Raw genomic sequence first — 27588 nt, 5'->3', positions numbered from 1 at the left:
TCAATGTTCAAGAGCAGAGCGGGGAAGGAGGCATCACCATGACTGTGGAGAACTATAGTCTCGGAGATCAGGGAAGCAGAGGGGGTATAATTAACTAGTATTTTAAGGAATAAAAGTAGAGAGGTGAGTTAGAGGACAGGTAGTAATAGATTTTAGGAGGCAGTTTGGTGCTCTTTAATTTGAATATTCTTCCAAGGGATTCAAAACTGAAAATGTTAAAATAATAATTACAAAAATAATATTCTTTTATTGTATATGTATGATAATAATAGTCGCATGTTAATCCTAATGATAATCATGCTTAGAATAATACTCCTAAGAGTAACTTTACACCGATGTCTGTCCATCCTGGAAAGCCTTAACCGGTTTTTCAATAAGAGACAGAATTGGACACAAATGAAAGCCAGGGTTGTCCCCACCCTGTCTCCTTTAAATAATATGCTGAGTTGGCCAGTTTACTCTGGCAGCCACGCCCTCTCATGTTTTCAGAATCCATATTTGTTAAACAGGGTGCACAACATTTTTCCTAGAAGTCCGAAATCTCTAGTGCAACTACCACTGAACCTTCGAGTCGCCTACTCCCTCCTTTCCTATACCGAGTAAATTCACTAATATGCATACACATCTATTAGTTATGCTACAAATACTGCTATTTGCATTTCACATGAAACAAGTAGTGGCCAATATGCGATCTGCTGACCTGGTGCTCATTGCTCAAATAGTTTTTTTAAACAACAGCAATTTATTGTTCATGACATATCTTCCATCTTCATGATTTTGAGTTCAGTTAAAAATAGTTTGTGCACACCTAAGTTTAACTTAGGGTTCCAAAAAGACTTTTTCGAAGGGCAAAATTTGCTATTGGCAGGGGTATTGGAATTTTACTCATGCCCATGGCGAGCGATTGGGGGTGTTCTACCATTATGATGTCATTTCTGCTATTGCAGCTTAAGGAGAGTCGTGGCCTTGTGAGCCCATCTGGAATGGCCTACTTACCAAAGTGGGAGAACACCCCCGAAAGAAAATGTATGTATGCAATTTCCCGTTGTCATCACTTTTCCAGGCTTTAATGTTTTCACGGGTGTAAATGTCATATGCTTGACTGTTATGAAATTGACTATTCCGAGAAATATTCAACTATAGTGGATTTACAAAAACACACCTTGAATTATTTAGAAGTGTGATAAAAGCTGGGAATCTGGTCCAACTGGAGGAGTAATTGTGATGAAAAATGTTACTGCCTTAGTCTCTGAAGTTTGTGAATTAGGCTTTAATCACTAAAAAAGCTATAGTGTCTGGAAGAAACCAAGTCAATGTCATTATTGAGCTGTAGGACAACTTGCTGTGGCTGTAGTGCAGTGTTACACAGAAAATACTGCCAGCACCAGAAAGACCACCCAAAAGCTTTATTTCACAATGCTAACAACATACTAGCTTTAACAGAAAAACAATACAATCCGAGGGATTTCAGTAACAGAAACCAAGACCCAAAAGGCAGCGCATGCTGGCATTGTATTGATTTCAGGGTATCATCTACATGTTTCTCATATGGAAAGGGCACTCGCAGCACACTACTTAAGGTCAGAAGGAATCCCAGGAGAAATGTGGTCGATATTTACAGTCCTATGCAGCAGGGAAGCTTTTTAATAGATACAAGGTCACCTCCCAAGTTCAAAAGGTACGGCCTACCTTGTGAGTGCAGAACATGAAAAGCACAGCTCTTCCTACTTTTGGATGTTTCGGAGCCAGCCGCGGCCCGTGCCGGTAAGAGCGGTGGGGCCGGGATAGGGATTTTGACAGACGACGACGAGTGGAAATTGTTTATTTATTTAATTTTTCCTTGTGCTCGTCTGTCAAATACCTCTCCCGAACCTGGCCCCACCGCTCTTATCTGCATGGGCCGAGGCTGTTCAAAGCTAATAGTAAACAAAAAAACGGTAACAGACCTTCTATGTACTGTTAAAATTACCTTTGCACTCCAGGAGTAACGGGCCCAACACATGAAAAAAGTAGTAAATCTGAACCAGTAAATTTACGCCTGTGTGGAGGTGCAGATTTACTGCTTTTGGAATTCAAAAACATTCCCAGAACTGCGCCTGTAAAGATAAGCCAGGAGCAAGAGTGAAGGCGAATTTTTGGAAATACTGTATGACTATTTCCAATGGATCCCATTAACCCTGAACAGAGTTTTCCACAGCAGAGAAGTCTTCTGTGTAAAAGCCCACTTTTTCTTTTTTTGTTTTCCCTCGGTGGGAAAACATTTTTTTCTCCATAAGAATGTCCTTCTCCTGCCCTCCGCCAAATCTAGGATGTCCCATTTGCCTTCCTTCCAAGGAAGAGAGTTGCTCAATCCTTTCCTGGAATAAATCTCCACCCATTGCCAGGGTGGGCAGGGAGAGACTCACTCTTTTGGAATGCTTACAGAAATCCATTGTGGTGGGCATTCTCAGCACTTGTGGTGGAGAAATCCTAACGCTTAAATGCACTGGCATCCACATTGAATCTCTTTGTGGACTCCTGGCAGGCAGACATACATATGGTTAATGTGGTTGTAAATGTACACTTATGGCTGACTTTACCTTTCTGATTTGGCCCGCAATGTCCCTAGTGAAGACTACAAGACCTTATACCTACTTTTGATAAGCATTCTATGGAATAATTGGAATCTGCATTTTTAATGATAAAGGGAATAATGCATAGAATGCAAGTGTCCATGATAGGTAAAGTGTGCTCTGCACAGAGCAGCTGAACAGCAAATTCCAGTAACCCAACAACACTTCTAAAGTGGACACAGCTTAAACATTATGTTCAGCTCTAAATTTGGCAATCTATGAAACCCAAGAAGTGAAAAGCATAAATCAACGAATGAATAAAACAAATGGTCATTAACCATTTATTATATGTCAGACTTAATGCTTTGATTGGGCAGCAAAAGTTATGGTGCAAACTGTAAAAAAGGTCTCTTGTCCAATTGGGACTGGCTATCCTAACTAGAAAGTACTCTTTGTCTTTCATATTGGAGAAGAAGACATTTACTACTGCACCAACCCAATGTACAATGGATACAAGCCTTGCCACTTTCACTGATATTTGCTTTCCTGTGTTTCGTTGACCATTAATCTAATACCTTACGTCAACTTAGTATCCTGCGCATATAGTTCTAGGCTTTTTAATTGAGCGATAGCATGTCGAATCAAGATCTGGGCGAGAGAAACTGAACATGCATAAGCGGAGTACAAATGTGTGTGTATGTAGTCTTGTGAGATAAAAAGCATGTAATTACAGTATGATAAATTATCATATTCAATCTATACACTAGCTATCCCTATGCACAATCCCTTCAAAATACTGTAATGGCCATATTAGGCTATTAGCATCACTGACGTGGCCTTCTGGAAACTTAAGGGCTTTTAATCTGTTAATAGAAAGGCAGGGTCTATATGTTTGAACCCGGACTACTTGGAGAGCATGAGTTTGAAACTGATGGAGTCCCATGTTGATTTGTGGGAAGGAACAATAATGCATATGCTGTTCTGCAGGCCAACCTACCAACTGAAGCACTACTATTGATAAAAATCTATTGCTGACACATAACAAAAACTAAATAAGCATATGAAGGACATCACGTTTTTAACATTCTGATCAAGGGGGCATAGCTGTAGATCACAGTAAACCTAAACCTAGCAGCAAATAGCCTACTCAGGAAGCTTCAAGTACCTTATTACATAATAAGAAATTGGTGGGCAACCTGCTGACCCGAGTGGAAGAGGACATTAAATCAACTATCCTAATTGACTACCACCTGCCCAATTTAGAGATCACCTCTGGCCGAGAAGTGATCTCTGTGGTTTCAGAGGAGCCACTGTCAAAGCAGTTCATCTGAAGGCACTATAAGCTCGGTGGACCATCACCGTCTGTTAGGCGGTCGTTCCCCAAACATTTTTGTTCTTCAGAAATTAACTCCCAAATCTTGAATTTATTTATGGAAAACAAATAAATGATAACTCTCAAACCCCAGGATTTTTCTTAAAGGGTAGGGTCATTATTTTTTTTGTCCATGACCACTAGGATTTTCTGATGGACGAAAATTTAAAATCAGATCATCTTCTTTAAATAGGGTGTGCTGTCTGATGTTCTTACTCCAATGACCCCTACTCTATCGGGCCATCGGATTAAATTCTCAGATGGCAGAACTAGCAGATATACCACTGCCAGAAACAGTCCACCTGAATCCGATTAGAGAGAGCGGACTGAGGGTTTGATTGGCAGGGTACTACATCTTGTTTGTGACAGCATACTCTATCTGCCAAACTCAAAATCCGGCCCTTGGTCTAGACCTAATGAAAATTAAAGTTGTCATTTGATAAAGTGTCCAAACCTGGGATCATTCCAAATGTTGTACTTTGTAATAAAAGGACTTTTATTAAACAGTGCTTCGCATCACAGTGTCTGCCATTTATAATCACTGAAAGGATTCTGTTACTATCATCCAAATGAATGGTGTCAACTTTCTGACTGGGACAATTTAGAGGATTGTGGGGCCTTGCCATGATTCAAACATATGTTTTGAAGGCCACAGTAGACGAGCTACTGTACCCTGTCAGAGCGTGTTACCACATGGTGGTTATAGGGAAGATTGGCATTAGTAAGCATGATCTGATCTTGCTGGGTTTTTTCTGGGTATTTATCCTCAGGTTATTGAAATCAATAGATTATAATGTAAGGATTTTAAAAATAAGTTATCTCGTCAGCATCTCTGGAATCGAATGTTGATGTGGTAAACAGAATGTAGCAAGATACCAGCCAACTCACACGGTGCCACAGTGTGACTCACGATATTGGCTCCCATCACACAAGGCCATGTCCTTCCTAGGCCCGCCCCCTCCTCACACTGTAAAATTTCTGGCTTAGGTGGCAGGTATGCAAGAGGGCAAAAAGTGCCCATGAATGAGAGGAGATACCTTAGTGAACCATGTATTGACAGTGAAATAATGACATCCGATTTTTAAACCCACATATCAATTGGTTGCTCCTGACCAGATCATACTTTCATTGAATGTCTCACATCACTTCATTTCCAAGGGTGGAATGAGTAGAAGGCGTCTAACTTCAGGATTAAGTGCTTTACATTAAAAGGGGCATTTGAGTTTTTGTGAGGGATCTTCATGAATAAAACGAACATTTCTGACTTGTAGAAAAGCCTCAAAACGAAAAAAAGAAAATGACATGGTACACCAATAAGAGGGTTATTTGATTTAGAGTTAATTTTCCCAGGAAAGAGCCACAAATGATGTAACTGTTACAGTGGTTACAACAGAAGGACACATACATGTCTGTGAAGACCGAGAGTCCTTAAGACCATACAAGGCATTTGATGTCAGACAATAATTGGGTGTAAGGAAATTCTCATTTTGACATACTCAAGCTTCACATCAGAGATTCCAATCAAAAACTCAGAACAAATATCTTAATCGAATTCCAGTGTCAATTAAAAAACAGCCTTTTCACTGTGACGAAAGCACCGCTCAAAAATATTCAAAAATCGTAGAAGCATTTTCATCCTTATTAAGTGTTTATCAACGTTTGATAGGAAGGAGAAAAAGGGAAGCAAATAAAAACCACATTGTTTTCCTCATGAAAATAACAATGACACAGTCTCAGCGGCTCCACTCCTCTCCAGGGATTTCACCCCAGATAAAGGTAGAAGCAAACGCTATGGGCTTGCAAAGTCCCACTGTTATATGCCCACTTGTTTAAGCCACAGAGGTACCATGATATATATTTTGCACAACATATCTTTAAGATGTATGATAGCAAAAGCGTGACCACCTCACTCCATGCCATTATAGGCGCTGTTTCCAGTTCTCTACTTCTGTCTATCAGCCTAATGCATTCTGGGTGGTGTAGTCTAGGTTTGTTTCCATTCATCTAATTAGACTAACACACCTAATGGCAATGCTTTGTAGGTGAATAGTTCAGGACTGGAAAGTGTGTCTTTGATAACATGGCATGAGGTGTTTACCTTAGGTGGCAGTTAAAACAGTGGAAATATTCTCTGGCCTTGGGTGGTTTTGATACACAAGTAGGAATAATGAGAAATTCTATTTCAAAACATTTTCTTGCGGAGAAAAAGCAGTGCCCCAAGAAGGAGACTAGACTTCTGATACTCATTCTTTTGGACTGATTGCAGTAGATGGTCAGATAAACTGGAGCAAATGAAGTCACTTTCTGAGCACGAACGATATTTATATTTTAAAAAAAATCAAGCTCTGTAAAGGGCAATTTGTAGGCCCCATCTGCTGAAGTCGTATGTAATGCGGGATCTCTGAATTTACATGAGAATGTGCTAGAGTAATTACTCCTGGATTCAGGAAGTGTGCACAATTACCATAGCAACTTTGTCATCACATGACAGGTATGTATGTATGTGAAAAAAAGATGCAGAAAAGGTTAAACCATGGGGCAAGATATGCGCGTGATGGAAAATGCGTTGGAAAACGTTGTACTTTGCCTTGAAGAAAGCCTGAGGAACGCATAAATGCAGGCTTTGCCCTGGAGAGAAAACAGATAGGAGAATGTTATAATGTTTATTGAACTAAACAGAAATAATTGAGAAAGCAGGAAAGCAGGGCAGTGAGGGTATGCCTGTTAGTGGAGAATGTGAGAATATTGAAGAAGTAAACATGTTTGTGTATATTGGATAAAAATGACACTATAGAGTCTGAAACAAGTATTACTTTAGTAGTTTTATTTTAAATGGCCAATACTGATAATAGGAGTAACAAAAGTTATAAAATTAATAATAAATCATTAACAAGAAAACAGGAATAGCAACAACAAAACCATGCACAATACCAATTATTATTAAGTTATTAATGATATATCAAAACGTGAGTTCGCAGTTGTTCCACTTGTGAGTTTTTTTGGATTTTCGAAAAAGGATCAAATATAGGACACGTAAAATCATAGCCAATCCTTCCTTGCTGAAGGGTAGGTAAATGTAACTTTTTAAGTTTCACCTAAAAGGATTTCTGGGCTCAATCATTCACAATTGTCCATTTTCTTCTACAGATTGTCTTTAATCTGTCTTTAGTAAACTGTAGATGACACCTCAGCTAGACACAATACTTTGGGTTGTACTACCCGATGATAACACTCATAACTGTATGTAACACCCCTCATAAGTTGTAACCCATGGTTTTTAAACTTCTACCACATCATCATAATCATAACAAAGTACCAGTTGGATTAGTATTTGTTCACGATGTACTATACTTGAATTTTTGAAAAAGCTGTGAGTGAAGCTCAGTTTTTAGAAGTGGAAGCTTTGAGTCTTGCTCTGTTCCACCAAGAGTTTCAATTTCTAATAGGAGTCCAACCAAACATGAATTTTTCAAAGTTGAAAACAATAATAACACATTGTGTTGTATACTCTTTTTTAAAGATAATTTCTATTTGATTTCAAAATAAAAATCAAGAAACACATTATATCCCATGAAGTAATTTAGAAATTAACATCAGGATAAACAGATCCAAACAAAAATGCATTCATATTTTGAAGAGGTATAACTTGACGTTTTACTAAACATTTTAAGAATCTATTCTGTGTTGGCATGGAAACAAACGGCTATTGAATAAAACAACTTGCAGGTGGGGGTCAAGGGCCATTAGGAACTAATTTAGACACAATTAAAAGAAACTGAGGAAGGACCAATTGAGACCAGAGAGCAGGTGAAGGGTTGCACTGTCGAAGGACATATTTGGCACACATTTGTGGATGCAGTTAAAAAAATAATACTTCCATGACAGCCAATGTTGGGCACCATAAGTGGGCACACAAATGACAACGAAGCATACATTCGAGATGTATATCATTAGAGTGAACGTTATAAAAATGTTGGCCAGTAGGAGGGGGGGGGGCTGGGGAAGTAGATGAACAAAGCATCAAATAAAACGTTTTTTATAATCTTGAAAGCTGAGTAACACAGTTAAAATGCTTAGGATTTGGTTGGACAAGAGGAACCCAGCCAATATTTCATGTGGGATTAAGGAAGGACAACATACATTACAAGGGTAAAAAATGGGTGGTGAACGAAATAGGAAGCTGACAATCATAGTCTTAAATGATGGAGGAAGACCAGCATATCAAAGTCGGGAGAAAGGCATTTGTATTTTGAAAAGAAAAGCATCATGGACAAGCAATTCCATAAGTGATTTGGAAGGAAAAGTAGGATTTTACATTCTATCTCCCCCAAAACCCTCCTGATGTAAGGCTTAAATGTTCTTTGTTAACATGATCAAGCATTTTTTGGCATTTTTTCAAATGCAGGTTTTAACAAGCCACTCTCAGATGATTGCACGTCGGATGCTTTTCTTCACATTCCTTTGGGAATCTTGCTTGTAGTCTGCTAAAGACACTGTCTCTGATCACTTTATGAGAGCGTGGATGGTGCTATTTCTAAGCATTAAGATTTAGAGCTGGGGCAGCTGTACTTTAGTATCTATGGAACCCCTAGTTGTTTTGCTTCTGTGTTTATAAATGACATATTTCCTTTGACGTGAGAGGGTGTATCATTTGATGAAGTATGTTAAAAAAAGTCTGAGTTAGACAATAATGCCAAGCATAACAACAAAGTAACACCAAAATAACGAAAAGCAAATGAGATAATAACCCTAGACAACAGATAACAAAATACTACAAAAGCAACTAAAAATAACACAAGACAGCAGAATTGCCACAAGATAACAGAACAAAACAAAAGTACTACCATACATGGCAATGCCACGGCAGCAATTCATGAATACAGTATAACAGCTCAAAACTGCATTGCATTGCATTGCATTGCAATACAAAGCAGCACAATAACACAACAAGCCAACAGTAGCAATACATCACAACAACACAATGCACAGCTATACAACCACAACACCAAATAAAGAAAACAGAAAATAGTTGTCTCATCAAGAATGGAACAACACTATGGCTACAAAATCTAACATAAATAAAATGCACAGACGCATTATTGCACGTCTGACTTTTGATTTTCTTTTTCTTATTTTATTACTTTCTTTTTTGTTGAAGTGTTTTGATATCAGGTGATGTATTTTGTTGCTGATTTGAGGTAGTGTTTTGGGTTGTATTTGCTGCAATATTTTCTTGTCTTGTATCACTGCAAAATTATTGTGATGTTAATTGTGGCGGTATGATATTGTGTTTCTGCTTGTTTTGTTGTTGTCCCTAAAGTACATAGTATTGTGCTTAAACATGCATAAACACTCTTATCACACAACACTGTCCTGCATACCCACGTGTATGATGCAGTGGTAAAAAGTGTTTGCAAAAATTGCCGCACCTTATATCTCCAAGAAAAGATGAAATTGCCTACCAAGACTGTTTTGAGATAATTTTTGCACTTATTCTAAATAACAACATGACCACAGTAAGGGGGTAATTTAGCCTTGATTTTCCAGTGTTACTGGGGTGGTCTAGTCCATTGCCCGTCCAAGAGAATCAGATAATGCGATCAGTGTTTGCATTCTTGAAACAGTTGTAGTGGAGGGATCAAGCTGATGTGATTTTGTTACTGTGAAAATCTACAACTGAATTGCATTGCATATCGATCATTGTGCTGCGGTTTGAATGTTTTTTTGGTTGATAAAGGGTACAGGAGATGTAATAGGATCAAGGTCGAACAGCTCTAGAGACTGAATCATAACTACATAAAAAGTGTACTTTGAAAGAATATTGTTTGACAGGTTAGGTCCCAATAAAACAGTTTATATGAATGGTATATTTATTTCTGGATGTTCAAACTTCTGACTACTTAAATGTGTACTACTCTTGATACTGTAATCATTAACTTATTTACAGTTATAATTTCAACAGGGTTGTTAAATTTAATGGGGAGGAACTCTTTTTACAGAGGTGTTTTGTGTGAGTCAAAGAAAGAGGTACCATTTAAACACCCTAAAATTTGTATTGGGCTGCTCTCTTCCCTACTTCTCACTCTTGCACTGTTTTACTTTTTATTTACCATTATAAAATGGCTGTTCACCACATTTGAACAGTAAAGTAAAAATGACAAATGACTACTGGTTTCAAAGTAGCCACTCATGCTTCCACGTGTGCGCACGTGCACTGTGACATATTGTCAGCCATTTTGCTATTAGCTAATGCCAGTGTAAACAGATATTTGCAAAGCTGATTTCTTGGCAAAGCCAATATCTTGGCTTTTTAAATTTGAGATCTTTTTGGCACTTTTCCAAATTGTGCTTCTCTTTAAATACTAGTGCAATGTCCTAAAACTATTTACAAAAGGGGGTGGTGATGAACAGAGTGTCTGAATTGAGCAGACCACTCTTACCCAGTCCAAAGATCAGGGCTTGATCCATCACCGTTATTTATCTCATGCCCCATCCCAGCTCAGAACCTGGCTATATGCAAATCAGTCTGTCCCTGGCCCAGTGCATCATGGGAACAGGGCAGACTAAACTACCAAGCCAATTCTTTACCAGAAAGGAGACAAGCTACCGGGGACCGGTTTCTGGCATTTCAGCCTCTTCGGCCCGGCTTGCTTGAATCCTGATGGAGCAGTGAGAAAGGGACTCATGTCTGAGTATACCCTGCCACACCTATAGTGGCCAAAATCGATTTACAAAAGGGGGTGGTGATGAACAGAGTGTCTGAATTGAGCAGACCACTCTTACCCAGTCCAAAGATCAGGGCTTGATCCATCACCGTTATTTATCTCACTGCCCCATCCCAGCTCAGAACCTGGCTATATGCAAATCAGTCTGTCCCTGGCCCAGTGCATCATGGGAACAGGGCAGACTAAACTACCAAGCCAATTCTTTACCAGAAAGGAGACAAGCTACCGGGGACCGGTTTCTGGCATTTCAGCCTCTTCGGCCCGGCTTGCTTGAATCCTGATGGAGCAGTGAGAAAGGGACTCATGTCTGAGTATACCCTGCCACACCTATAGTGGCCAAAATCGATTTACAAAAGGGGGTGGTGATGAACAGAGTGTCTGAATTGAGCAGACCACTCTTACCCAGTCCAAAGATCAGGGCTTGATCCATCACCGTTATTTATCTCACTGCCCCATCCCAGCTCAGAACCTGGCTATATGCAAATCAGTCTGTCCCTGGCCCAGTGCATCATGGGAACAGGGCAGACTAAACTACCAAGCCAATTCTTTACCAGAAAGGAGACAAGCTACCGGGGACCGGTTTCTGGCATTTCAGCCTCTTCGGCCCGGCTTGCTTGAATCCTGATGGAGCAGTGAGAAAGGGACTCATGTCTGAGTATACCCTGCCACACCTATAGAGCAGACCACCCATCATGCACTGGGACAGGAACAGACTAATTTGCATACAGTCAGGTTCTGAAACTGGGATGGTGCAGTGAGCTAAAAAACGGTGTTGGATCTAGCCCTGATCTCTTGACTGGGTGAGAGTATTCTGTTTAATTCAGAGACTCTGTCCCTCACCACCCCTTGTTGTAAATATTTTTGTCCACCCTAAGCGTGGAAGGGTATACTCAGATGTGAGTCCCTTGCTCATTGCACCATCAGGATTCAAGCAAGCCGGGCCGAAGAGGCTGAAATGCCAGAAACCGGTCCCCGGTAGCTTGTTTCCTTCTCAGTGTAAGAATTGGCTTTTGTAGTTTGGTTTGCCCTGTTCCCATCATGCACTGGGACAGGAACAGACTAATTTGCATACAGTCAGGTTCTGAAACTGGGATGGTGCAGTGAGCTAAAAAACGGTGTTGGATCTAGCCCTGATCTCTTGACTGGGTGAGAGTATTCTGTTTAATTCAGAGACTCTGTCCCTCACCACCCCTTGTTGTAAATATTTTTGTCCACCCTAAGCGTGGAAGGGTATACTCAGATGTGAGTCCCTTGCTCATTGCACCATCAGGATTCAAGCAAGCCGGGCCGAAGAGGCTGAAATGCCAGAAACCGGTCCCCGGTAGCTTGTTTCCTTCTCAGTGTAAGAATTGGCTTTTGTAGTTTGGTTTGCCCTGTTCCCATCATGCACTGGGACAGGAACAGACTAATTTGCATACAGTCAGTTTCTGAAACTGGGATGGTGCAGTGAGCTAAAAAACGGTGTTGGATCTAGCCCTGATCTCTTGACTGGGTGAGAGTATTCTGTTTAATTCAGAGACTCTGTCCCTCACCACCCCTTGTTGTAAATATTTTTGTCCACCCTAAGCGTGGAAGGGTATACTCAGATGTGAGTCCCTTGCTCATTGCACCATCAGGATTCAAGCAAGCCGGGCCGAAGAGGCTGAAATGCCAGAAACCGGTCCCCGGTAGCTTGTTTCCTTCTCAGTGTAAGAATTGGCTTTTGTAGTTTGGTTTGCCCTGTTCCCATCATGCACTGGGACAGGAACAGACTAATTTGCATACAGTCAGGTTCTGAAACTGGGATGGTGCAGTGAGCTAAAAAACGGTGTTGGATCTAGCCCTGATCTCTTGACTGGGTGAGAGTATTCTGTTTAATTCAGAGACTCTGTCCCTCACCACCCCTTGTTGTAAATATTTTTGTCCACCCTAAGCGTGGAAGGGTATACTCAGATGTGAGTCCCTTGCTCATTGCACCATCAGGATTCAAGCAAGCCGGGCCGAAGAGGCTGAAATGCCAGAAACCGGTCCCCGGTAGCTTGTTTCCTTCTCAGTGTAAGAATTGGCTTTTGTAGTTTGGTTTGCCCTGTTCCCATCATGCACTGGGACAGGAACAGACTAATTTGCATACAGTCAGGTTCTGAAACTGGGATGGTGCAGTGAGCTAAAAAACGGTGTTGGATCTAGCCCTGATCTCTTGACTGGGTGAGAGTATTCTGTTTAATTCAGAGACTCTGTCCCTCACCACCCCTTGTTGTAAATATTTTTGTCCACCCTAAGCGTGGAAGGGTATACTCAGATGTGAGTCCCTTGCTCATTGCACCATCAGGATTCAAGCAAGCCGGGCCGAAGAGGCTGAAATGCCAGAAACCGGTCCCCGGTAGCTTGTTTCCTTCTCAGTGTAAGAATTGGCTTTTGTAGTTTGGTTTGCCCTGTTCCCATCATGCACTGGGACAGGAACAGACTAATTTGCATACAGTCAGGTTCTGAAACTGGGATGGTGCAGTGAGCTAAAAAACGGTGTTGGATCTAGCCCTGATCTCTTGACTGGGTGAGAGTATTCTGTTTAATTCAGAGACTCTGTCCCTCACCACCCCTTGTTGTAAATATTTTTGTCCACCCTAAGCGTGGAAGGGTATACTCAGATGTGAGTCCCTTGCTCATTGCACCATCAGGATTCAAGCAAGCCGGGCCGAAGAGGCTGAAATGCCAGAAACCGGTCCCCGGTAGCTTGTTTCCTTCTCAGTGTAAGAATTGGCTTTTGTAGTTTGGTTTGCCCTGTTCCCATCATGCACTGGGACAGGAACAGACTAATTTGCATACAGTCAGGTTCTGAAACTGGGATGGTGCAGTGAGCTAAAAAACGGTGTTGGATCTAGCCCTGATCTCTTGACTGGGTGAGAGTATTCTGTTTAATTCAGAGACTCTGTCCCTCACCACCCCTTGTTGTAAATATTTTTGTCCACCCTAAGCGTGGAAGGGTATACTCAGATGTGAGTCCCTTGCTCATTGCACCATCAGGATTCAAGCAAGCCGGGCCGAAGAGGCTGAAATGCCAGAAACCGGTCCCCGGTAGCTTGTTTCCTTCTCAGTGTAAGAATTGGCTTTTGTAGTTTGGTTTGCCCTGTTCCCATCATGCACTGGGACAGGAACAGACTAATTTGCATACAGTCAGGTTCTGAAACTGGGATGGTGCAGTGAGCTAAAAAACGGTGTTGGATCTAGCCCTGATCTCTTGACTGGGTGAGAGTATTCTGTTTAATTCAGAGACTCTGTCCCTCACCACCCCTTGTTGTAAATATTTTTGTCCACCCTAAGCGTGGAAGGGTATACTCAGATGTGAGTCCCTTGCTCATTGCACCATCAGGATTCAAGCAAGCCGGGCCGAAGAGGCTGAAATGCCAGAAACCGGTCCCCGGTAGCTTGTTTCCTTCTCAGTGTAAGAATTGGCTTTTGTAGTTTGGTTTGCCCTGTTCCCATCATGCACTGGGACAGGAACAGACTAATTTGCATACAGTCAGGTTCTGAAACTGGGATGGTGCAGTGAGCTAAAAAACGGTGTTGGATCTAGCCCTGATCTCTTGACTGGGTGAGAGTATTCTGTTTAATTCAGAGACTCTGTCCCTCACCACCCCTTGTTGTAAATATGTCCTAAAACTAGTCAGTGAGTTGTGTAAAAAGGAATCCATTGCCAGTGACCGAGCACAGTATCAGTTTTTGCATTGAGTACAGACTTCTCAATTAGCTTTATTGTGTAGGTTTTTAAGCTTACAAAACAAAGACATAACCCTCAATAGTCTTCAAGCAATACGATCTTAACCAAATCATTCATCAAAATATCTAGTGGGATTTATTGCCCTAAATGTCTTTTGTTCATGTAATGGGGCGCTATGTGGTAAACTACAGAAAGGCACTATGAAAGGAAGGGAAATGGTGCAGTGCCAGATCTACAAAACTCACTTGTTTCTCATGTCATCAGTAACTTGCTCAAACAATGTATTGTATTGTATTGTAATTGCCTTTATATAGCGCTTACTACCCCTGACGAGGTGTTAAAGCGCTTTTTTGGCGAGCAGCACACTACTCCGGGACCCATAGAGGATTAGTGTTGAATTAGTATAGAGAAACATGCGAGTACATTTTAAGTGGTGGATAGTTAGTCAGTTATTTTGATTTGGAATGATAGCAGAAGGATAGAGGAGGACAAAGGTTTGTATTTATATAGCGCTTGTTGATGCATGCTATTCAGGAAGCCTACAAAGGATTAGTGGTGAATTAATATGGTGAAACATGAAGTAATTTCAGTGGTGGATATTAGTCAGTTACTTGGAGCGAGAAGGATAGCGGAGGGATAAAAGGGGGGAAAGAGTTGCATTCATATAGCACTTGTTACCCCTGATGGGTGTTGAAGCGCTTTTCTGGCGAGTAGCACGCCACTCTGGAACCCATAAAGGATTACTGTTGAAAATTAGTATAGTAAAAAAATATGAAGTAATCTGAGTAGTGAATATGTTATTCAGTTATTTGGGTAGTATATTAGTATAGTTTAATATGGAATTTGAGAAGTGAACATGTTAGTATGGTAATTTCGATTGAAAGGATAGTGGAGGGATAAAAGAGTGAAGGATTTTTTATTTATTTTTTATTTTTTTATTTTTTTTAGGTCTTAGCAAAAGGAGCAGGCTTTTGGATGAGCAAAAAAGGAGTTTTGGAGGAGAGGACTCAGAGGAAAGAGTTTAGAAAGGTTTGTTTTAGGAGATCGGTATAGTAAAAGAGGTGTCAGATGATGCAAGGAGGGGTAGAGTAGGAGAGAGTCTAGAAAGGGTTATTTTGGCAATCATAGTAGTGGAATGGGGTTTGGGATAAATAAGAGAGTAGATGTAGAGGATATATTGATAGATGTATAGGATGAGAGATAGGGTAGTGCATTGGAAGAAGTAGAAGAAGAAGTTTGAGATGAGTCAGAAGGTTGGGCTAGAAGATATATTGAGTGACGTATACGCTGAGAAATAGGGTAGTGCATTGGAAATGCTAAATTTGAAGAAAGTGATAAATATATAGATCCATAATTACATTGAAAGTATATAGATACATAAAGGAGGTAATTATATGAAGTTTAAAGATATTGATAGAGGCACAGGATGAGAAATAGGGTAGTGCATTGGATATGCTTTTTCAGGAGAAAAGTAACAGACACACAGATCCAAGTACATGGAAGGTACATAAATGCACAATGGAAGTATGTACATGTAGACCAAAGATGATTTTTATGTATTTAGTATTATTATTTTTTCTCTTAACAACATAATTATTTTACGTTTATACAAAGTATTACACAAAGATAGGTACACATCTATATAGGAAAAAAATGCTTGTATATAGAGGGATATACTGTACATTTCTGTTTGCGTATGGTGTTTATGTGGGGAAGAGCCAAATCTTGAGTAGTTTTCTGAAGATAAGGTGGTTTTGGTGGACCTTATGTTGGGGGTAAAGAGTTCCATAGTTTGGCTGCTTGAACAGAGAAGGATGTGCCACCCATGTTTTTATCTTGTATGGTGGGATTTTGAGGCGAGATGCTCCTTTAGAGCGGATGTTCCTTTGTTGAATGTGTTTGGTGATTTTAATTCCTGATGAAGAGCGGTCCCATTCCATGTATTGCTTTGTGGGTGATACAAAGCAGCTTGAACGTGAATACAGTTGTATTTGACTGTCTTTGTGTTAATCATAGGGCTGTGTGTACTGAACCATTTCTGTAATGCCCCTATTGTATACATTACCAGGAAAGTTTATTCTTCGCAGTTAGAGGCACTTTTTCCACAGTTCTCTTGCTAAGGTACAGTGCAAAAAAGCTTTTACACTACTGTTTGTGGTGCTTTCTCTGTGCCAAATATGTATGTAAAAGAAATTGCTTAACTCGGAGTGCTCATACTCCAACTACTTAATTGTGACAGTTAGTGAATTCTTTCCAACTAAGGGTGGGTGGAATTGGCTGAGAACGATTCCGCTGAATCACACGAATTACATTAAATTTCACCCAGATCTATAGAATTCTCTCACTGGGCACAGTGGGCATTTAGTGCTATTTTCATACTGCAGCCAAACAGAAATTGATGCCCTTACATTATCTGCAGTGATTAACTTTTAATCACTGTAAAATATGTAAGGATGCCGAGTGGTATGCTGTGGCTTCCAGTTGTGGCTCCTCCGCTAAAGCGGAGAAGCGTCGCCCCACTGCTTTGAATTCGTGAAAAAAAGGAAAAATTAAATTATATTAACATAATGTTATCAGCATTTTATTTTGTCCTGCTGAAGGGGCTGCTCTGCTCACAGAACAGAGCAGGAGAGGATTGGTAGTACCGTTCTAAGTGTCCAATGACTGTTTGGCCGGCCCTCTAGGGCCGGCCAAATACTCATGTGACTTCTCATGTTATCCATTCAGGCTGCATTACTGCCTGGGTGGAGAACATGCCCAGGCTCCCAGTCCCTGGCTGATCACTGAACCACGGCAGGCAGACCAATCGCACCCCTGCATTGCAGCACTGTGATTTGTCAGTGGAGCCTGGGTGCTTACCAACCACAACTCTGATTTGCAGCATTGTGATTGGTCAGGGGAGCCTGACTGCTTTCATTCCCATTTCTGACTCGAGGAAAGACGACAGAGAGACACGGCGGTGACATACTTTTTTTTAATATCCCCTTACCCCAACCCTGTCCTCTCGCCCCGCCACCCCCGATCCGTGCTGGACACTGCAGGTGGCTTCTAAGCTTTGTCAACTACTGCATATCACTTGGTGCCCTTCCTTTACAAACTGTGCAATGATTAAAACTTTTAATCACTGCAGGGTATGCAAGGGCAACGGCAAGTGGTATATGCAGTAGTTTAGAAACAACTACATATATCACTCGGCACCCTTATATACTCTGCAGGGATTGAAAGTTATAACGTGGAATTACTGAATTTCCTCTGAATCCGCCGGCAGAATTGAAACTTCTGCCTGGGCTGAATTCCAACCTATTTTTACTTATATAGATGATAGATGTGCTGCCTCAGTAATTAAACTTACATGGCTTCATAAGTCCACGTTGACTTAAATTGGCAAATTTGTGTGCTGTGTTCATTATCTGCGTAGTGCTGCAAAAAACGGCGCATGCACACTTGTAACCCAATCTTTGGAAAGCTGCCCAGAAATTGGCATGTACCTCATTCCTCGTTGTTCTTATATACATAGTTTTAAATGGGAATTTCATTGAATATAATTTTTAGAGCCTAAACTATGTTTTTTTCCTACATGAGTGCCTGCTTGCCTATTTTGCTACTGAAGGGAAAATCTGGTTCAATTTTTTTCTTCTCTTTTAGGGTATATTAAGCAGCTTAAAACTCTTTTTTCCAGTTAGTAGGAGAACACAGTCAGACTGAGGACAGTGTTCTCCAGGCGTTGGGTTTCATTATCTTCAATTATGAAGGTGTAGTACCCAAAAAGTGATGTTACACACATAAGACAATATCTATAACAGAAACACTTGGGCCAGTAAAATACACTTTGAGTCAACCTATGACCTTCTGGTGTATGTGTTTACCAGAACACTGGTTGCTACAGCAGCTTCATCACTTGCAGCTGGAGTAATTTGATTCACGGATATATTTAGCCACATTCCTGGCAGCTCTATTTAAAAGCAAATATGTAATACGCATAAAAATCAATATTCACATTTCAAATGCTTTTGTTGTTGTTTGCGTAAACACTCAGAGAAAAAATACAATCTGAGGAGGGTGGAGAAATGCCAAACACATCATTCTCGTCCTTTTTCTTACCCTTGGGATACTGGGCCTCATAATTATATTTGTTTTTTCTCCGAAGTGATTTAAACTACTTAGGCCCTAATTACGAGTTGCAAGGTACTATGAAGATAATACCGTTTAAGTGCAGAAAATTGCCCCTGGACGGTACAATTTCATGTAAAACCACATGGAATGTGAGCAGGTGGTCAATATCTGTGGGGCCAGCGCATAGGGTGGGAATGAGGGAAGGAGGCGGAGTCAGCAGGTGAGACAAGGGGAGTTTTTCTTTAGCAGGTGGAAGCATTGTATGTTTCCCCTCTCTTAGAAAGTGGCAAGATGCGTGGTTGCTGCAGCCAAAGCCTCATGCAACTTTCCTGGCAGTTTTTCTGATAAGAAAAATTGGGTCTGGCTCTTTCACACCCGGTAAATCCAGGCCCAGAGAAACCTAACCAGTAATAATCAGGCGGGGTATAATTAATACGTGCAAGAATGCATTAATGTAGCTCTGCGTTACTTATAGGTAGGTATTTAGCCGATAGAAAAGTGAGCAAATTAGATACGTAAAGCATGGAGGCGCATTTCCAGGTATTAGATTGTATTGTAAACCAGTAATCTTGCATGATTGCTGAAGATGTAGACTTCTTCAAAGCTCTGGGTGGAAAATTGTAGGGACATCTAAAAATTTCAGAAGCTTCGCCTCAACCATATTAAAGCATGGTGAGGTTTATACGTCAAGAAAATTTAAATGTGTCTTAAATGGGACTGAGCTGTGCAGCTAAAGTTGCACAAAAAAGTGAAGATGCTCATTTGACATTCTAAGTAAATGTAAATGTGGGTGTACTTGTAAAGCGCAATGCAACTCCATGGAGTAACCTGGCACTGAAGACCGCTGGGGAACCCGTCCTGGTTTTCCCTGTGAGATGGTCCCTTTCTGGGTATCTCCAAGGTGAAACCAGGCATCCCCGGCGTCTGTGGGGGGCCGTTGTAGAGATGAGGCAAGCTTAATGCCCAGAGTTGCCGAGTGTGTTCCCTGGTTAGAGTAGGCACCGAGGCGAGAATAATCGAGTCCGTTTTGACCCTGGTCCACGACCCTGCTGCGCCGGGAACTGCCGCGTCGGGAATTGAACCCTGGTCCCTGGCCGTTCTCTGCTTACGGGTCTGCCACCTCTAACCAGTGAGCCACACCACTCCAGTCTCCCCACAATGGCAATCCACTGGTTACTATTTCAGCACACTGGCATTGGCAGGATACTCCTTCGAAGGCGAATGAGCAGGGAACCCACCAGATCTTGATCAATGTGTAGGAATGGGAGACGGACACTATGTATGCTATTCTGCGTTATACATCTTTCCTCTTCCCATCAAGCAGTAGCAGGCAACATTACTCTTATACTAGAGTAAATGCTCATTCCAGAAGACAAGCCACTGATGGCATTTTCCCACCCTACAGCCCTTTTGGTGGAGCGAGTTCTGAAGGTGAATCCTTCTTTGGAGTAGCTAGCTAGATCTTCCAGATATTTCGGGATTTTCATTGAAAGTCGAACTCATTCCTAATGCAGAGCAATAAAGCCTATGACCTAATAACAGGAAAAATACTAACCACTTGGGTAAAAGGAAATATTTACTGCCAGGCCAGATATAAATAGCTGGGCAGAGCTGGAGTGCACAAATGTATACTTTTATAAGTAGCAGATAAGACTGTAAGTAACACATGCAATTTTCTGAACGCTCTGCAGTTTTGAGTAGCTGAGTCATGGTACTGAAATGTCACGGATGGACTGGCCATATGAGAAACTTGAAAACACTCAGGGTGTCTAGCGATAGATCTCAAAATGAGTTAGAGCTGAGTGATCCTGAGGCCACCCATCCCTGAGAACGGCATATGATGTATTAAAAGCACACACATTATTTGCAGTTGTGGAAAAATAATACTATTTAGTACAACAGAGAGGTTCGGAATTGTTCGGTAATTTAGAGGGTTTATCTTCAGAATTGCTTGCTCTACCTTTTTGCCAAAATATTTTGAAACTTCTGCTGCACAATGAATCATTTTGAACCATTTTTAGAACAACAGCTTTGTGGGAGAAACATGTTCACACCAAAGAAAATCCTCGAGAGAGCTGACTTACTCAATATGGTCTCTGTGCAAACTGGAGCTGTCATTGCAGCATTTTCGTTTTCCAGAGCTGCTTTTAGCTTCCAGCCCTGGCTTGCCAATGTTACAGTGCTGGCAGGCTGTGTTCAGCATAAAATAGTAACAAACATTGGCAGCAAAAACGATTTGGGCTTTTTGTATAGTTAAAGTGTTTTTGCAAGCTGCTGAAAGCAGAGCACAAATTCATGAGTGCAAGCTTCGGGTGCACCCAAGGAAAAGGCAGCAGTCTAGCCAAGAGTCCATCTCAAAATCTAACACCCTATAGCCCCAATTTTCACACTCAAGTTCACATAGTCAATATTGCACATTTCTTTACCTTCATCAGAATTTCATCTTGGAGAGTTAACATCAGTCGCAAATGAGTAAAGCTTTTTATCATCAGGAACAGGGCTCTAAATATGCCTATTTATTGGGTTTATATAAAGCAGGAATCATGTGAAGTGTGAATGTAATCAAAACAATGTTTTGATTGAATATTATCAACAGAAGGAATCCAATTGAGTCTGAGTGTATCAGGATCCGTGCTATGAGTGAGTCTATGTGCTGTCATTCGCACGTCTGTCAGCGAGTCTGAGTACTGTCAGAAAAGGTTTTCTGAGAGACTCTGGGCATTAGTGCGATTAAGGCTCTAATTGAGTCTGCATAATATGATGATCAGAGATCTGATCAAATCTAGGTTGTATTTGAATAATGTATTTGATTGAGACTTGGCATTTTCAGGGATATAATTTTGATTAAGCTTGGGCATCATGGGCAGAGCTTTGACAGTGTGAGGATGAAGTCATCAGAAGGGTCTCAGTAGTTATGGGTACTACCAAAAGAAAAGTTCTGAATGAGACTGGCCACTATCCAAAGAAGCTCTGTGACTGGGGGTCTTATGCAGAGTTTGGCGAAGCGGCTACTAAATCACATATGTCTGACATATTACAAGCGCATTTTAGCCTATGGCACTTGTAACACAGTGAAAAGGAAATCTGCCATGTTTTTGAACAGTGTATACCAGATGCCAAACTCTAAATAAGTCATCTTGTTTGTATATTAAAGGATTAAACAATGCCCACAGATTTAAAAATATTACTTGCAATATATATTTTTATGTATGTGTCTTTTCTGCTGCTACTAAATCTGCAGGGCCTGATTCCTCGACCCTGTGATGTAAAAGTTGTTAATATATTACCAGAGGATTATCCCTTTGTAAGAAGTTGCAATATGACATTCGTGGATTTCACAAAGAATGCCTCTTGTACTCTTTTAATTTTACAACAGTATAGATTACCAAGAACCTCCAACACCAAAAAACGCACTAAAATGTAATTTCAAACAGGGGGCAATTTAGAGAGAATTTAAGTGATGCTGAACATGCAATCTATGTGTATTGTTTCCTTCACTGTTAGGATATTTACCTATTTAGAAACCCATCCCAAACAGGCAAGACATAACACTGCCATTTCTCAAGTGTAGTTATGTATATATTTCTAGAATGTGAAAGAGTTCTAATTGCTTGTTAATACCCATAAATCTGCAAACTTGTGGATGGTCATTCTGCCTCAGAAGGCACATTCTCCATACATTTAATAAGATTGAAATTGCATCAATCTTGATTCTGCCATTTCACTTCATGCATTTTTATTTGCACTTAATGGATTTATAAACCGGGAATGTCTTGGCTTTAATCCCCAGGCCTGTAGTAAATACACAGAGACAATAATGTGCAGCAAAATCTTAGGTTTAGCAAATTATTGAAGACCTGTCTATGCGCTAAAACCTAACTGGGTAAGATTCATCTCTGAGGTAATCTGGTAGCTGATTCCAACTGGAAGCGGCTGAAATGGAGAATGATCGACCTTTAACGGTTTTCTGGTGGAACTTATGAAACATTAAGCTACAATGATGGACTGATATCAATGCATGTGAAGGAAGGTACTGTGTGAACCAAGTGCAAAAGGGATACCTCAAGTATAGATTGACTTTGTTCTAATTACTTTCCAAGAACAAAGTAGATACAATGCAAACCTGGCTCAATGTCGTGAACCTTGACAGGTTCTAACCCCTACCCTGACTGAATGCCAATTCACTTAGATTCACCAGGGACACCAATTTCCCTCAAAGAACAAACAAAGGCGGGTTGGTACAAGCTCTCTTATATAAAAAGACAAAGTGTTTCTTCCAGAAAGCAGCTTCTCTCTCACCTGGATGTGTTAGTGCACTACTCCATGGCCTCCCAGTCTCCACACTGGCACTCTTCGGGGGTATCCTACAAGACTTTACACATCTCATCCAGGGATTGAAGAAAGATGATCACATCACCTCCACCCTGTTGGAATACCAATGACTATCCCTTGTTCATCTTCAAAACCAAGTGCATAAGTGGAAATTCAGGCCTAAATTCTAGGTTGAACTAAATTTCTGGAATTCTGCACAACCTCATGATGACAAGTTCATGAAACTCTTATATGAGTTGACTTTGCTAGTATTTCAACTCAGGACCTGGGGTTCACACACAGATTCAGCAGAAATAACTTAACACACTGAACCGTTTTACCAGCTTCAAAAACAAATTTTAATGCATGCAGAGTTTGCAGACCTGAGCAATGGGGCTCCTACTGCCATTCAGCTTTAAACAATAATTGTGCTGGACATATTGAAGCCCCACACATATCTGCTTGTGTGGTACTAAGTTTGACTGTGTAGTTTAACTTGACAATATTCATGTAAAATTATTTTCAGGCCAAACTGCTTGACCTGTGGTTGTGAGGGACACCAACCACCAGTAACCTGAGAGAAAAACATGCATAGTGCAAATGCACAGTGACAGTTTCACTACTTTTTCCAACACCCCCTCACAATGAGGATTTGAAAGGCACAAGAAACACTGTGGAGTATCCTAATTTAGGGTAGTGAAAACTCCTGTGAGAAATCGGTCATTCAGCTAGACCTGACAGTGTAGCAAGTGTGACAGGGAGAGATACCTGCATCTTTAGCCATTAAGTTTGGTAAAGACCCAGCGAGCCGAGCTCTACAGTCAATGTGACGGCAGAGGAGACACTTGGAAGACTTTCAGCCTGTGCACCCAAATTGACCCTTTGAAATCGTGGTCTGTAGACATTGTAACATGAGAGGCCTGTAAAGGATCTACCATCAGTGTAATAGGGGTGGACACAGAGGGTGTGGCAACACAGACAGATGAAAAAAGGCTTTTCAGCCAATGAGGTGGAAAAGGAGGTCAAGTATTGCAGTCAGTGTGGCCAAAGAGGCCTCAGGAGGCCCAGTTTTGCTACTAAAGTATGAGGGAAGGGATCAGAGGGCACGGTTCAACAGACAGATGTAGCAATTCCAGGTGTTGTGACTGCTGGATGAAGAGAGAGATCAACGGACGCCAGGCTCTGCCATCAGTGTGACCTGGGAACCCTGAAGAGTCTGGGTCTGCTATCACAGTATTAGGGAGGGAATCAGAGGACAAGGCTTTATGGACTGATGTAGAGAGGCAGGCTGTGTAGCCAATGAGATGGAGAGAGAGAGTTGGGGAGTAGAGGGTCTTCATCTGTGAGACCTGATAGGCCTGCAAGTTCAGGGCTCTGCTATCAGAGACGTAGGGAAGGATCGGAAGGCAGTACAGTCAGTGAAATGGAGGCAAACGTTGAGAGATATCAGGATGTGAGGCCAATGTGACCTAGAAGGTGTGAAGAGGCTGGACTCTGCTATCAGAGTATTCGGGAAGAACTCAAAGGGTTCAGCACCACAGACAATTCTGGAGAGGCCAGACCGTGCATCCAGTGAGATGGGGAGCAAGAGGCTTTGACAAGTTATGCTCTGAAAATAGGATGTACTGAGAGGCCTCCTGGGAGCAGAAGCTCTCACACTAGTAGGTCTGCACAGCATCCTGGGTGGCAGGTTGGCAAAAACCAATCGGAGAGCACACAAGAGGCTGGTAGTTTTTCAGGGGGCACCTCTTAGGTGACCTTTGGGTGCATGTATTGATAAATCCATCACTGAAATCAGTGTGGGTTTATCAATACAAGATGTTTGATACCAAACACCCCTATTGCAATAAAAGCTATCATGTAGCTGCGGAACTTGTTCTCACCAGTGTCCAGCACATGTTTTAAAATGTCTTCCCTGTCCACTTGTACTGGCAGTAATAGGACTGACATGCACAAGGGACATAACTGCTCATGCAGGTATCCATTCACAGGCAATATCCAGCAACCTGCTTTAGGGCTGCCAGGCCTGCTGTGGAGGTGACTTAAAAATATCACCTGCACTGTTAGGGGACATGGCACACAGGGATATGTGACACGTTGCGTTTTCACATTTGTCTGCACCAAGACACACAGGCTGCAATAGCAGTCTTGCATGTGCTTGGTGAGAGGTCCTTTAGCATGGCACAATTTGGGCTGCTGCCCTTAGAGACACTGTTTGGTACCTCAGGCCCTAGGTACTGAGGGTACCATTTTCTAGGGACTTACAGAGGGTGGTAAACATTTTGCCAATTGGGAAAACAATTGTACAGTTTTGGGGAAGAGTCCTGGCACTAGGAACCTGGTTAGCAGGAACCCAGTGCACTTCGAGAAGAAATCAGATCAGTTCCCAGGCAATAAGTGATGGTGACCGTATCAAAAAGAGTTACTTTCCTACAGTATAGGGGTCACCGTTTCTGCCTCTTTGCCACACATATACATTCAAGATGGCTGCTGCACATCATGATATTCCTCTGAGGCTGCATATGCCTTTTAAGCACAGGGTGTGTACTCTGGATCTGTGAGGGTGGCCGATGTACTTGGGCATTGTGAGTGGAGAGAGTCTGACCTGGCCAGGGCTGTAACACATGCCCCTGTGTTGCCAAGGAGCCCCAGCACTCTAGGGGCCCGCAAACCTGTCGGGGGGGGGGCACCATTCTGCCAGAGGCCAATGAATGTCCATGGCAAATGGAAGAGTCAGTGGCCCCTCCACACATTCTTCAGGGGGGGGGGGCATCATTTTGCATTACACCACTGGACCTGGCCTTAGGGTCTGTGCCTGGGGCCTGTGAGCCCAGGGTATGTGTTCGGGCTCTGTGAACTCTAGGTATGTCCTTGAGCACAGGGTATGCACCTCGGTCAGCCCTGTACAATGTGGACAATTCTAAGTACATAACCTCAGTAATCTTTGGAGCCCATTTTAGATTATTCACATCTTTTTGCACTGATAATATAAGAGCAAATATAGAACTTGAGACTAAATAGTCCCTCGTGGTATTTCATCAAAAGAGGGACGGTGGTAATTCGGGTCATGAACTTGTCAACTATAGCAATTCAGTAATGAAAGTATGAAAAGATATGAATGCAACCATGCTGCGGGTCTATCTTTGGGACCATCAACTAACCCCCTCAGTGGCAGTGAGGTCACGCAGTCAGTGTGCTGTTTACTTTTCATTTTGACTGGTCAAGTGCTGTATTGCTTACCGACTGAGATATTATTGCTGCATACACTGTTAAGTAAATATCGAGTTGCCTGCTGACTGGTGGTATTTGAAGAAAGGTATTTTTGTAAAGTCAGAGTCTAGTTATGAATGTGTCAATCAACGGATTCAATGCCATATGCAATATGCCCCTCCCCTAGTTACCTAGACGCCTCTTAAAACGTACGTTTTCGCCCCGTTCCTTTTCCATCCTACTGGGAGAGAGCACTGAAGAAGCCCCGACCTCCGGGGCTTAGACGCGTCTCCCCTCTTCCACTGTGTGATCGTGTGCTCTCCCGAGTGCTGAATATCCGGTTGCAAACCCACGAACGAGGGCTGCTGTCACGGAAACAGACGGACTGCACATTGATTTTGCCATTACTATATTCACGTCGCTGGCACAATGTTCCTTTAAAATTCGTTTTTTACGTTTCTTTACAGGAGTTCGTGGTTTCATTTAACCAGTTTGCCGTGAGCCCTCCGCCTGCCTGCGCTCACCCACGTCGTAAGCGCCTGTCTCACAGCAGAAACCTCGGCTTCCGAGCCCGGCAGGCGGCAGGCAGCAGGCTGAGAGGCGAGCAGATCCCGCGAGCGCGTGGGACAGCGTCGCCCCTCCACCCTCCCGTCCCGCCGGCTCTCGCGCGCGCCCTGCGCACACCCCCTCATCCATAATTGATGCCCGCTTTGGGCAGATGCTTCGGGGCCGGGGACTGGAGCATCTGCTAAGTTTATGGAGGAGCGAGGGAGCAGGATGGTGCAGCAGGTATTTCACTTTCTTTTCCGCTCGGCGCTGGCGTTGCGTCACAGGGAGGGCACTGCGGGTGTTAATCTGTCCCGCGCCGCGCGTGCCTCTCGCGAGCCCCTGCTGCCCAAGTCACTCAGCAGGCACCTTCACCGCCCCCGCCCCCGCAGTGCGTGGTATCTGGAGCGGGGACACCCGCCAGCAGCAGGTTAACGGCAGCAGCATGTGCGCACTTCAAGTCTGCGGCTTTGTGTTCCTGCCCCGAGGAAAGAGAGGGCTTAGCTTCATTTAACTACAGTAGACGCGGCTTCATTTTGCACACGTTAAGCCACTTGAGTGGTAAAAGAAAGAAACAAAATAACCTCTATTTCAAATGTTGGCAGGTGTAGCTGCGACGTTAAATGGGAGCTGTGTTGATGTGTGTGACTGTCTTTGTATCAATACATCTGCCTACCATTCCATGTTTACATTGAGAAAAAGGCAGCCTGTTTCTGTTTACCCATCTATGTACTAGTGTGTCTGTTTTGTTTCTCCATTTATCTACATTTCACAGTTGCATCTATCTATCTATCTATCTATCTATCTATCTATCTATCTATCTATCTATCTATCTATCTATCTATCTATCTATCTATCTATCTATCTATCTATCTATCTATCTATCTATCTATCTCTGTCTCTCTGTATGTTCATTCCACACACCCTCAATAGAGATGCACACGCTGTGCTGATTCGATTACTTGATACATAAAATCTTCCTTTTGTTTTATGAAAACTGCTGCCAACGTAAACTACGGAGACAGGCACTTACTTAAGAGACTTAATGTAGGCTAGAAAATGCAC

At 42.0% G+C, this 27588-nt stretch overlaps 1 protein-coding gene across 30 annotated transcripts in view; it reads left to right on the top strand.

Annotated features, from left to right (window-relative positions):
- Positions 1 to 27588, top strand: part of RBFOX1 (RNA binding fox-1 homolog 1) — an 845440-nt gene that overhangs the window by 287510 nt on the left and 530342 nt on the right. The window contains exon 1 of one of the 30 annotated variants that reach the window (XM_086941218.1): positions 26308 to 26766. The exons of the other annotated variants lie outside the window; for them this stretch is intronic. Coding sequence (XP_086797344.1) covers positions 26734 to 26766 — 33 coding nt within the window. The 5' untranslated portion in view covers positions 26308 to 26733. Of the gene's footprint in view, positions 1 to 26307; positions 26767 to 27588 lie in introns of those variants that run through there. 30 annotated transcript variants of the gene reach the window in all.

Source organism: Lissotriton vulgaris, chromosome 10, assembly GCF_964263255.1.
Source record: "Lissotriton vulgaris chromosome 10, aLisVul1.2, whole genome shotgun sequence".
NCBI lineage: Eukaryota > Metazoa > Chordata > Amphibia > Caudata > Salamandridae > Lissotriton > Lissotriton vulgaris.
The sequence above is the reverse complement of the archived record's forward strand: the minus strand, read 5'-3'. Positions and strand labels throughout refer to the sequence as shown.